The sequence below is a fragment of the Hippocampus zosterae genome, chromosome 17 (assembly GCF_025434085.1).
Source record: "Hippocampus zosterae strain Florida chromosome 17, ASM2543408v3, whole genome shotgun sequence".
Classification (NCBI taxonomy): domain Eukaryota; kingdom Metazoa; phylum Chordata; class Actinopteri; order Syngnathiformes; family Syngnathidae; genus Hippocampus; species Hippocampus zosterae.
This window is the reverse complement of record NC_067467.1, coordinates 8747722-8759687: the sequence shown is the minus strand read 5'-3', so window position 1 is coordinate 8759687 and position 11966 is coordinate 8747722. Positions and strand designations below refer to the sequence as shown.

At 50.6% G+C, this 11966-nt stretch overlaps 1 protein-coding gene and 1 non-coding gene across 2 annotated transcripts; both read right to left on the bottom strand.

Moving 5' to 3' along the window:
* Positions 1 to 204: 204 nt before the first annotated feature.
* kpnb1 (karyopherin (importin) beta 1) lies at positions 205 to 11626 on the bottom strand. Its single transcript, XM_052049867.1, has 22 exons — positions 11304 to 11626; positions 10604 to 10662; positions 9650 to 9832; positions 9361 to 9561; positions 7307 to 7459; positions 7164 to 7223; positions 7001 to 7090; positions 6223 to 6333; positions 5922 to 6023; positions 5616 to 5840; positions 5350 to 5541; positions 5145 to 5275; positions 3943 to 4090; positions 3774 to 3845; positions 3551 to 3695; positions 3369 to 3451; positions 2457 to 2564; positions 2234 to 2377; positions 1921 to 2026; positions 1354 to 1468; positions 1109 to 1270; positions 205 to 861 (listed from the first exon to the last, which is right to left on the bottom strand). Coding segments are annotated over exons 1-22 (2631 nt in total). The 5' UTR covers positions 11344 to 11626; the 3' UTR covers positions 205 to 860.
* Positions 1747 to 1890, bottom strand: LOC127590571 (small nucleolar RNA SNORA79). The gene has a single exon (XR_007959696.1). It is a non-coding gene; the product is annotated as a small nucleolar RNA SNORA79 (small nucleolar RNA).
* Positions 11627 to 11966: the final 340 nt, after the last annotated feature.

Below are 11966 nucleotides of genomic sequence, written 5' to 3'. Positions count from 1 at the left end.
TGTCTGGACCAGAATTAAGCGGGTCCAAACACGCACCAACACAACTTCCAATTGGCGAGCAGCAGCCCCCCCCTCCTCCCCGGAAATGTCAATGTTCTTCGCCATGTAAAAAAAAAAAAATCAGCCCAAAAACAGCATGACAAGTTCAAAGTCCAAAGTGAGTCCAGAGTGTTGAAAGCAAAAGTGAGACAGTACGTGCTGGGGAATGTTTCAGATGATTTTATTGGTTTTGGGTTCTTTTTTTTGGTTTGTTTTTTGTTTTTAGAATGGAAAAATAGAAACTTTAACAAACGTCTTCAATTGTCAAGCAAAAACGTTGTGACCCAAAAGCCAAACCAAGTGCGGCTGCTTCCTTTGGCACTTGCTCTTCAAGTGCTCTTATTGTGAAAATACTTAGTGCCGAGCCAGTTATGGGCCGACAGACGGAGTGGGTGGGCGCTGTTGTCCGTCCGTGGCGTTCCGGTGCACAACCAGCAAAGCAAAAAAAAAAAAAAAAAAAAAAAGTCTGATTTTAGCCCCTGCCCCGCCGGCAGGGTCGCCACGGCAATGCAACTGGGAGGTGAGAGGTGGGCGGGGCTTTTATTGAAGGGAGGCAAGAGTTGTCCACAGGCTGTCCAGGGGGGGTTGGGGAGAGAGAGAGAGAAAGGAGGGACCTGGCAGACCGCAAAGTGGTGATGTCATCGTCTCTCATACGCAGCCACTCGTCGTCGTCGTCGTCGTTATCGTCATCGTCGTCGTCATCATCATCTCACGTGAATCAAGTTGAGGTGTCGCCAGGCAGACGACGACGTCCGTTTTGTCCTCAACGTCCGCCCAGACGTCCAATGCACACATGCCGCTCATCTGTCACGCCAAACGCATCTGACACAAAAACAAACAAACTTTTTATGTGGGCAAGTACCGCGGCAACAACCAACAATTATTCAAATGTGTATCGATCACAAAATGGTCAAAAATGTTTTCCAATGTTTGATTTTTGATAAGCACAACGGTGATGTTTGCCTTTATGGAGGACTGGAGAATGGGAGAATATTTGGTCAGGAGGCCTAAACTGGATTTGGACAATGCCAAGTTCAAGTGCTCACTAAACTGAGTGCTCGTTACTGACCAGGCTTGGCTCTTGAGCTTGCGCAACTGCTTGGTGGCCCAGGTGGCCAACGTTTTGGTCCGGCTGGTTTTGGAGCGCCGTCCTTCCGTGAGCAGGTCGTTGATGAGCGGACGAGCTTCCACCAGCTTCATTACGTCTTTGCCAAAGGCCGTGCACAGGTCGCTGACGCACGGGCACAGGGTAAATTCGCGCACGGCTGCAATTGTTCCCGGTAGCAAGCCGGGGAGTTGAGGGACGCGCCTTACCCGATGAGCCCGGCAGCGTTGGCGACGACCGCGTCAGAGTGGTCGTCGTCCTCTGCGATGTGATGGATGAAGGACAGGATGAACTCCACCCGAGGCTGCACCAGCATCACATCCGCTGGCACCACAACAATACAAGTGGCTCATTGGTTGGATGAGGTGGCAATCACACACTCACTGCTACATAAATCGTAAGAATGTGCTGCTAGCTCCCAAAATGGCCATTGACAATCCCCTCAGGAATGAGTCAATCATGACAAAGGCAAGAAATGCATTTGGAATGATTGTTAGTTCCCGACTGCCCTAATCACAATGCAGGCTGCGTATAAGCTTGGACGGATCTCGACAGCGTCCCAAAAATCAGAATCAAAACATTCTTGCCAAGCAAATGAGAAATGTTGTCGGGTCCCGCAAAACCAGCAAAGCTGAATGATTCGGCGCCAAGCCGGCAGCTTTCTGGGTGAAAAAGACCCCGAGGTTCTCTGTGATGTCATCAAAGCTTCCCGTTGGGACTTCAGACAGGAAAAGGAACTGACATCACCGTGACACGCGTGATGGGCGGTCGCTTACGGTGGACGTTCTCCTGGTCACCCTTCAGGCCCTGAATGATGCCCGTGTACGCCTCCAGGCAGCCCTCGCGCAGACCGTTCAGGTAGTCCACCATGTCGTAATCCGTCTGCCCCCACACCACACAAAAAATAAATACATTTATTTAAAATAATACTAATTGAAAATAACCATTCCGATGTTTCCAAAGAACGAAAATGGGCTGCTAAAAATGTGCCAAGCAATTCATGCGTGGGGCCTGGCCTGTTGGAGGAAGCTAGCCGCCTGTTCGCTTGGAAGGTGACGGCAGGACAACAACGGTCAACAACGGCCCCACCTTGTCCACTTGGGCCTGCGAAGCCTGCTGCAGTGTGTCCAACACGATCTCCAGGTACTTCTTGAACTCTCCTCCAATGGCCATGGCAATATCGCCAAACACAGACAGAATCTGTGGCTTCACTGATCGATGGACGTTCTCGTTCTGCGGGCGCACAACACAAGCACATCAGGGGGGGCATGATGGGGCATCACCATCATCCGGGACAGTCCGAGGAACTCACTCCGAGGTTCTCCAGGAGGAGCTGCATGATCTCATCGCAGTAGATCAGGATGTTGGACGACAGCGATCGGCACAGGTCGCTCACCAAACCCACCGTGGCCAGGCACACCTAAAAATAAACAAACAAATATTGTATATATTTGTTGTTATTTATTTTATGTTTATTTATTTTGTCAGCCCCAACTTCAACATTTTGCCATAAAAAGCTTGGCTGCAAACTGGCGTTTCCCACGCTGACCATATTCCAAAACATTTTTTCTGGACAGTTAAGTCTTCAACTTTTAAACATTTGTAGACAAATTCTTACAAATGTGCATCGCTGTCAAGATGCCACATTGCATGGATACGTTCATATTTTGAAGTGTGCACATCATACATTTCAGTAATGTCGTTCCCTTTTAGCCCAGGTGAGCAGCGCTGCTGCAAACGCGCTCCGCATCTCTTGCGATTTTGTGTTTGTCTCTCCGGTTGGCTTGTTTGTGCACCAAGTTTGTTCTCGCACTTGTTGTCACTATGAGCATATCGTCGCGTACAGGTCCTTGGCGTCCTCTTTCCAAGCAGGTAAGTTAAAGCCTTCCAAGGCGATTGTCGCAAATTCGCATGGAACTCCTTCCGTTCCAACCGCAGCCAAAAAAATAGCAACTATTCATTCATTGTCGGTTGACCAACACATAAAGGAACAACTTTGAAACATTAGCTTCTCCAGATTCTAGTCAGAGGGGACATTACTTCCCGTTTTGGACTGCTAAGGACAATTTGTGCTAAGCCGCCATTTTTAGACCGCCAACATCATTAAAATGCAGTATATACCTAATAAATTTCAAAATGTTTTAGATCAAGACTGAGCCGCGTTTACAATTTCGTATGCGCCCACACTCTCATATCAGATCTCGATCGACCAAAGCAATCCTACCTGATAGTCGGCGTAATTCTTGAGACCGATGGTGAGGAAAGGCTTGAAGGCCTCCATGTACTTCTGGAATTCGACTCCCAAAACTGGAAGACCAAAATCACTAATAAACCTCACGTCACCAAAAAAAAAAACAAAACAAAACAAAAAAAACAAAAAAACGGTCGGCATTCGTTCAGCCTCACCTTCAACTAAAGGGGAGACTGCCATGAGCGCCTCCTGCTGGACGCCTCCGGAACCGGCCGTGCTCTGGAACATCCGGAGCAGCGAGGCCATCACCACGTCCGAGATCTGAAGGGCGTCCTGATGCTGCACCTTACGCAAAACATTCTGCAAAAGGAGCCGCGCCGAAGCGTCAGACGGCGAGCACGGACGGGGGCGGCTGAGACAGACGGGGTGGGGGCTCACCTGAAGTGTGGCGCACAGCAGCGACTGAAGATCGTTGAACTGGATTCTGTCGGAAGTGCTCTGAATGTGCGACTGCCAAGGCAGGAAATTGCATCACCATCATGCGGGACAGTCCGAGTCGAATCGTAGTCCCCGAAGACCGTGGGAGCTTGGGGTTGGGGGGGCTCACCTCCATCTGCAAGACCTGCTGCAGCCTCTCCATGATGACCAGTGTGGTCTTCTGCACAGCGGGGTAACAATCCTTGGCGCTGTTCTTGACGATCTCCATCAGCGCCTCGTAGGCGGCCGAGCGCAGGTTGTTCTGATGGCCGTCGGGTCTGCGCAGAGAGTGACAATCACGTGACGTGACGCAACACCGGACTTCCCAAAGAAGGTCGCCTCAAACCTTCGGCTCCACCGTCAGCTTTATACGCCGCATTTCATACACACGTGGTGACTTTCAACGTAAACTGATTTTTTTAATTGCAAAAAGGCAACAAGTGAGCTGACAGCCAAGACATAGCGCCCATTTATCTGCCTGTTGAAATTTTTTGACCAGAGATAGATGCTTCCAAGTTGCAAATATTTCACTTAAGTTACCTTTGCCTCATCCGGACCGCTCAACATGAGAAAATAAATATGAGAGCACGAGAAACGCCACGGACATGAAGAGATGTCACATTGACATACGGTCACATTCATGAGAGATTTGAGTTGGTCCAGAGCCAAGAGGGAAGGAGTTAATGCTTCACTTTGGGGGACGTATGATAATCTTTATTTGTCCCACACTGGGGAAATTTGCAGTCTACAGCAGCAAAATTGGGAGGGGGGAAATAAAGTGTTTCATTGCACAAAATAAATGTTTCAGAAAAGAACTGAACTATGCAGTTCAATATAAAATGAAGCATTAGCAATCTATTTGTAGGGCTGAAAGGGGTGGGAGAGACTGTTCATCATAACTTTTAGTTTAGTGAGCATGCTCCTGTTGCCCACCTCCTACAGAGTGTCCGGGGAGCAGCCCAGGACAAAACTGGCCCTCCTGTCCTGTACATCTCCAATAAAAATCTCCATACATGGGCTGCGATATCGTGACAGTTGGATTCAGCGCAATTCCAATTGGATTTGGTTCGGGTGCAGCTCACTTAGATTGGATAAACTTTGTCAAGTGTGCTACAGCACAGATGAAATTTCTTGTGATGTTTCCCACCAAAGAGCCGTCCCTCCCCGTATTTCAAAAAGGAACCAACCAGTCGATGCACTCGCATCGTTTTAAATCCAAATGAATTTCCCCTCGTTTGCTTGCTCTGCGCAGCGCTCCACAGCTGTAGGAACGGGCTGAGTCCTAACGACTCGAGTCTGAGAAACAGCGGCGTGAGCCCGAGCCAGGCTGACCTGTCCGTCGTCTCCAGCAGCTTCTGGACGATGAGCTCAAAGGAGGACGACAGGCAGTACGTGCTGGGCTCCTCCTGGTCCTCGGCCGCATCCGTGGCCTCGTACGCCGCCTCGGCCAGAGACGAGAAGGCCTGAGGGGAACGGCGCACGCCAGGCGTCAGCTTAGCGGCCCGACTCGAGGCGACGCGCCCCCCGCCCCGCTTACCCAGCACACGTTGGTGGCCACCCGCGGCTCGGCGCCCAGGCCCTCGATGAGGCACTGCAGCAGCGGCGCTAGGTAGACTTCGTTGATGACCGCCTCGGGTAGCAGCTCGCAGATGCGGCCCACCGTCCACGCTGTGGTGTCCCTCACCACCACGCCGGGGTCCTTCATCAGCTCGATCAGCGTCGGCATCGCCTGCGCCCATCAAACTCAAAGTCTGGCAACCGGTGCCGGGTCTCCGTTGGCCGGCGCCCGGTGCCGCCACCCACCTGGATGACAAGCGGCTTGAGCTGGTTGGGCTCGGGTCCTTCCAGGATGGAGCCGAAGGCCATGACGGAAGCGTCGCGGTAGCGCCAGTCGGGGTGTTTAATGTGCTCTTTGATGAAGGGCAGGATGTGCGGCACCACGTCGTCCTCGCAGCAAGTCGACAGCAGTATCAGGCAAACGCCCGCCGCCTTGCACGGGTTCCAGTCATCGTCGTCGTCGTTCTCGTCCTGCGCGCCGCCCCGCAAACGTCAACAAAGCGCAGCGGCCGAAAGGAAGGAAGGAGGGAAGGAAGGAATGCCCAACGTTACCTGCTTGATGAGGGTCTGCGTCAGGATGGGGACCAGGTACTGCAGCGCCCCCTTCGCGTAAAACTTACTGGTGTGCTCTGGAGGGCGGCCCTGCTCCGACGCCTGGTCAACACAAGGACCATAAGGGGACCGCGGTCAGTCACTTTACTTCTTCCCTACACACTACAAACGAGTTGAGCGTAAGCCCGAAACGACTAAATGTTTGCCAGTGGGGCAAACAGTCAAGGGAATGAGCATCGGATCCGTTCAATTTTGGAGCTGCCGTCCGTTGGTGACGCATTCTCGGTTCCCGCTCACAAACCTCAGACGCCTCAATGGCGAGGTCCATCTCCTCGTCACACACGTTGGACCAGAACTCGATGCCCTGCAGCGCCACCTCGTCGATCTCGCTCTTCATGGCCTCGATGGTGATCTGGGAACGCCAACAAATTGCCGTTTGCTCACCGCCCCCAGTATGTGTAATTTTCTTTTTTTTTTTTACGTGGCGGGATACACATTGTGTGAAACAACATAAGTCTTTGGCTAAGAACACCCAAAAATGGCACCTACAAAGAAACACACTTACAATACGCGGATGACTGTGTGACTCGAACAGCCACGAAAGAATACAAGATCAACTAATATGTGGTGCTTTCGTTTTATGAAACGGCGCCATCTTGCCATCCGGGCAAGGGCGATCGTAGCGCAGCAACATACAACAGAATGAGGACTTTGCGGATGAGAATTCGTCAAAAAAATCAACAAACATGAGTACGTTGTGATATACTTCACAAAAGAATAACCAAACACACTTTTGCTCCCGTTGCCTTTTTAAAAACATATGCTAGTGTGCGTGCTCATTTGTAAATCTAGCGTACATTTTACCATGCCTGCGTCCGAAAATAAAGTGCGTCTCGTGGATGCGTTATATACAAAAATAGCACCCGGAACTGACACTCCGCCTCTTAACCCATTCAATACCAGCCAATTCTGGACCAAGTCTGAAAAGACGTTTAAAAACGTCTTTGGGAGTGAATGAGTTAATACAGCGCGCCGTATGGTCATGGAAATGTAGTAGCTTGATTTGCAGCCATTCTTACCGCAAACAGCGCCGGGCCCATGTAGGCCTCCATGTACTGGTAGTACAACGACATGATCTTGACCAAGTTCTGAAGGGCCGCCACCCGCACCTAAAAACACGGATGACAAACTCAGCTGCACGTGGTTGGCGCAAGGTTCCCGAAGGTCTTGGCGAATACTCACTCGGGTGTCTGGACACTGCGTGGCCTCGCACACCACTTGCATGATGACGTGCCTCTCTGTCTGCGAGACAAGACAGCCGGCAAACATGAGCGACCAAAGCGGGCAACCGAGCGGCGGCGGTGCCAAACGGAGTGGCGGCGCACCTCCTTGTCGAAGTTGGCTTTGGTGAACTCCAGGGAGTTGAGGAGGGCGTTGGTGGCAGCCAGTTTGACGTTGTTGCTGGGCTCTTCCTTCCTCATGCCCTGGATGATGGCTGTCAGGATCTGGTTGGCATTTTCCTGAAGCTGCTCGGGATCCTACCAAAAAATAAAAAAACACCTCTGTTATGCAATGGAACCTGTAAACAAATAATACTCGCGACAAGTCTGTTACTTCTACATTTTATTCCCTTATGATTTCTATGGGACTAAGAACAATCACAGCTGCAACCAAAGTGCTCTACATACAAGTCAAGAGAGGATAACTCCACATTATTTAGAACCAAAACGAATGCATCAACTATAAAATGTATACAAATAAATATGACAAGGGCATAATCACAAAACAATGTTCAAAGGCAATGAACCGACCCCCTCACAACTCTATTTATTTGTAGCGCCGATGCGTATGTGGAACTGAGAGTCGCGGCGTGGAATTGAAGCGGATTTACATGGCACAGGAGAAGAGAGCCAACCTCTTTAGTGTTAATGGATGCTGCAGCTTATTGTTGCTTTCAAGCTTAGCCTGTAGCAGACGTGTGCACATTGCAGCCACTGATGAAAAGGACACTTTGATTCGCGCTCCTCTTTCATCAATAACTGCTTCAGACAAAGTGTATGCAAGAAAGTACCGTATTTTCTCGACTATAAGGTGCCATTAAAAGTCTAAAATTTTCTCCAAAATGGACAGGACACCTCTTAATGCGGAGCGTCTTTTATATGAGCCGAGTTCCAAAATCTGGCTGAGACCCGACACGCTGTTTATATAGAGAAAAGGCGGAAGTGAGGTCGACCAATCAGTGAAGCGCGTCCGTGCACTTATATGTAAATATATGGAGAGAGAGAAAATGTGTACGCGAGTGACGACACGCACGCATGCGGAGAAGAGGTTGGCAAATCAGTGAAGTGCGGAGAAGAGGTCGGCCAATCAGTGAAGCGCGTCCGTGCACATATATGTAAATATATGAAGAGAGGTGGACGTGAGTGAGGACAGGCACGCAGGGGGTGGGTCCGGCAATGAGTGAAGGGTGGGCGTGTAAGTGGACGCTAAAGGCATGCCTCTAGCAGGTACCAGCACCTGTATAAAATGTGAGTATGTGCATTATTGCAAAACAACTTCAGTTTTGGTTTCCAAGAACCCCCGAAAATGAATTCCAACCGCTGGACATCGGCATCAACCGGGCGTTCAAAGTGAAGTTGCGAGCGGCATGGGAAAAATGCATGATCGATGGCGAACACAGCTTCACGAAGAGTGGGAGGCAGCGCCGGGCTAGTTACGCCATAATCTGTGAATGGATTGTGGCTGCTTGGACGAACGTATCTGCTAGTACAGTTGTTCGAGCTCTTGGCAAAGCCGGCATCATTTCTGTGGAGCCACATGACGACGAGAGTGACTTTGACAACGAGAGGGAACCCGGCGGTTTGGATGGATTACCGATACTTGCACAATTGTTCAATTCGGACACAGAAGATGACGACTTTGATGGCTTTCTGAGTGATGATTGAGCAAAAAACGTGAGTACCTTGTAAATAAAATACACCCGAACTCAGTTCTGCTTTCGTTGCCTTTTACAAACGTGTTTTAGCTTTGAGCTTCAGTGTATGCTTCAAGCTAACACGTTAGCGAACGTGTTAGCATGCATGCATGCCGTATGTTTAAGCGCATGTTTTATCACTGTAAAACTGCGCCCAACCGTACGGTGCGTCGAACAGTCGTGAAAATACGGTAGTTACGATTTTACGGTTGTCTGTGTACAATTGTTGTCTTGTATTATTTTGTCATTTTATGTTAACTTTTCTTTTGATGGCGGCGCGGGCACCCGCAGTGGCTCCTCTTGTATGTTGTGAGAGGGAAGAAATGTTCATCTGTGCTGTATGTTGCACATTCAGCACATTTGACAATAAAGCTGTACTCGAGACTTGACTTGATTTTTAGAGGTGACTTTAGAAAATGAGCATTTGTTTGTATTTGCACATTGCTGCTGACGGCGGCAACTCACAATGTCCTGGCAGATGTAGCCGATGGCCTCGAGGGTGGACTCCTTCATGTGCTCGGTGCTGGTCGGGCCTGTCACGTTGGTCACCAGCTGCGGGATGAGCTCGGGCCACTGGTGGACGGGAATCTCGGCGCAGGCGATGCCGGCTACGCACTGCGACGCCGAACTCGGCCGGTACGTCTCTGTGCCCAACGTCTGCAGAACCTATTAGGAGCCAAGAATGGATTGTGTGACTCTTGTGGTGTGTGGCCTTCACCGTTCAATGGGCCCACACGCTCTTCCCCCAACTTACGTAGTTTTTGATCTGGCAGCGAGCGTTTGCGTCCACGGCCAGCCATCGTTGCTGGTACTGAGCTTTGACATCCGGGTCTTTGGAGGTGAGAGAGTTCTTCACCTGGAGGCCCGCCGCCACACGCGCCACCTGCGTGTTGCCCGGGTTGGCCAACACTTTGGATAACTCCACCAGGAAGGTTGGCTGACAGGACGGGAACGCAACAGTTACCAACTTGTCAAACGACAACAGTGGCAACATTCAATGCATTGTGGCATATTTATCACATGTAAAGGTTTCAGTTCATCAAACCAATTTTGATATCACACATAGACTACCCAAAGAATACAAAATTATGTTTCTAAATGCCAACTTACTAAGGTATATACACACACACGGGGAAAAAACAAAAAAAAATTGTATGGCCCAGCATGTACATATCTCATTCATGTTGTCCTTGTTATTCAGAACAACACAGCATCTTAATTTATGGTGTCTGTGCAATTCTGTTTTGTTGCAACGTGCATCTGTTTTTGTTTTTTGAGAACCCACCTCTCATTTTTCATAGAACCCCCATCATATTTGTGCCCATATTGTGCCATTTTTAAAAAACTCATTTCCGGCTAATATGTGGTTTTAGTCAGGAATAAAGTGTTTGCAATTACTGGATGGTACCACGTCCGTCTCGGGTTGAGACATGAAAATCCCAGGTATAAGTACAATGTTTAGACCATTGATGTCATTAACCCACAATACATTACATGAAACGAGTCGTCTGTCAACTTCCATAATCAACGGAAATAAAGCTTGACCCGCTTTTTGAATCGCAATACGTTCCTAACTGTGCTCGAGTATTACCACTTGTCTGAAGCAAGCCACACCAAATTGAGGGTGCAGCGGGGAGGTCCTAATGCTAATGCTAAGGCTAGTGCCGGGCAGGCGGGATCCGCGCACGCGCGCGGCCGCCCTACTCACCAGGTTTTCTATGGCCGCCTGCTCCAGAAACTTCTGCGCCGCCTCCAGCTCATTCCGATCTGTACACAAGCAATAAAAAAATCCATGAGAACGCCTCTCAAACTGTGCAAATCAATCAGATCGAAGACGGCGAGGGTCCAACGTGCGCGCTACTCCGTTAGCACGCTAACCCTGCACCAGCCGGTTCGCGGCCCGCTAGACGGAGGAAATGCAAAAAAATATATATACATATATTCAAGTCGGCGAAGACATTCTCATGTCGCTTGAACCACAATAAAGTTGATTGACATGCCGCTCGTCTCCCAAGAGCTAGCAAAAGAATGTTGGCGGCCGAATGCTACATGTTAAGATGCTACTCGAGGGGCTAACAGCATGGGCAGGGGCGGAAGACAAGAAGTCAGAGAAAACACCACGTCAGCGTCCGAGCCACACTCTGATTCTAACGAGACACTCAATGCGTGGTCGCCGAGGCCGAGCGGGCCATCTCGCGGTGAACGAAGGGCCGGTAGACGGCGAGCCGCCGCGAGGCCGTCCATTGCGGTTAGCGCAAAGCTACCTAGCCGATTGGCTAACTAACTAGCTTGCCAACAGCCCCAAACTTTCACCGGTCGACCGGAGCCGCCCGGCCAACAGCAAAGGCCTCGGCGCGGCGAAGATCACCACCCTCCCGCCAGGCCGGTAAACGCCGACAGGGACTCGCCTGGAGAGATGGTTTTCTCGAGGATTGTGATGAGCTCCATTCCGTCCGTCCGCCGGCGTCCGGCAGCCGCTGGCGCGCCCGTCGAGTTTGGCGTAGACCGACTCTTTCCGATTGGTGAAGAGGCAGAGGTTCCCCGGTTTTGGGCGTGGATGGTTCAAGAAAAACTCGCTTAAGGGTCGTGCTGGTGCTGCTTGTGGTGGTGAGCTGGAGCCGCCTCGCCGCCGCCCGTTCGCATCGCTCGCTCTCTCGTGTTGCGTCGCGAGGGAAAGGCCGCGCACTCCCGTTCGGCGGAAGGATATCGCACCTCTGGGCCGCGCGCGCTCCAGGCCGGCGGAAGGATATGGCACCGCGGCCGATGCATTCAGGGACCGTCGGAATTCGTTAATGCCGCAGGGCGGAATACCCAGCAAACGCTTCTCTTCGGCGACTCCGCAGGCTTGGTTCAATTCAAGACGGTTTAGATGTTTTCTACGGCATTGATATTCAGGAAGAAATTTGTTATTCTTGTGGCGTTCGTACCAGCGACAAAAACAAACTAAGAGCGGCAAAAAAACTCCGGCGGAAGTGGGAGCTTTGAACGCCACGGGGCGAACACGTGTGTGAGCCAGTTGTAGGCGAAGGCGCATGCACGTGATGATTGCTGTAGTGTTTTCGTTGACTTTG

What these genes read in the sequence shown, in the direction of transcription:
- kpnb1 (XM_052049867.1), bottom strand. Translation starts at nt 11,343, where the DNA reads ATGGAGCTCATCACAATCCTCGAGAAAACCATCTCTCCAG. An exon ending in AGGCGGCCATAGAAAACCTG is followed by an intron (nt 9,833 to 10,603) that starts GTGAGTAGGGCG and finishes CCGTCCTGTCAG; the next exon opens with CCAACCTTCCTGGTGGAGTT. An exon ending in AGTCTCCCCTTTAGTTGAAG is followed by an intron (nt 3,452 to 3,550) that starts GTGAGGCTGAAC and finishes TTGGTCTTCCAG; the next exon opens with TTTTGGGAGTCGAATTCCAG.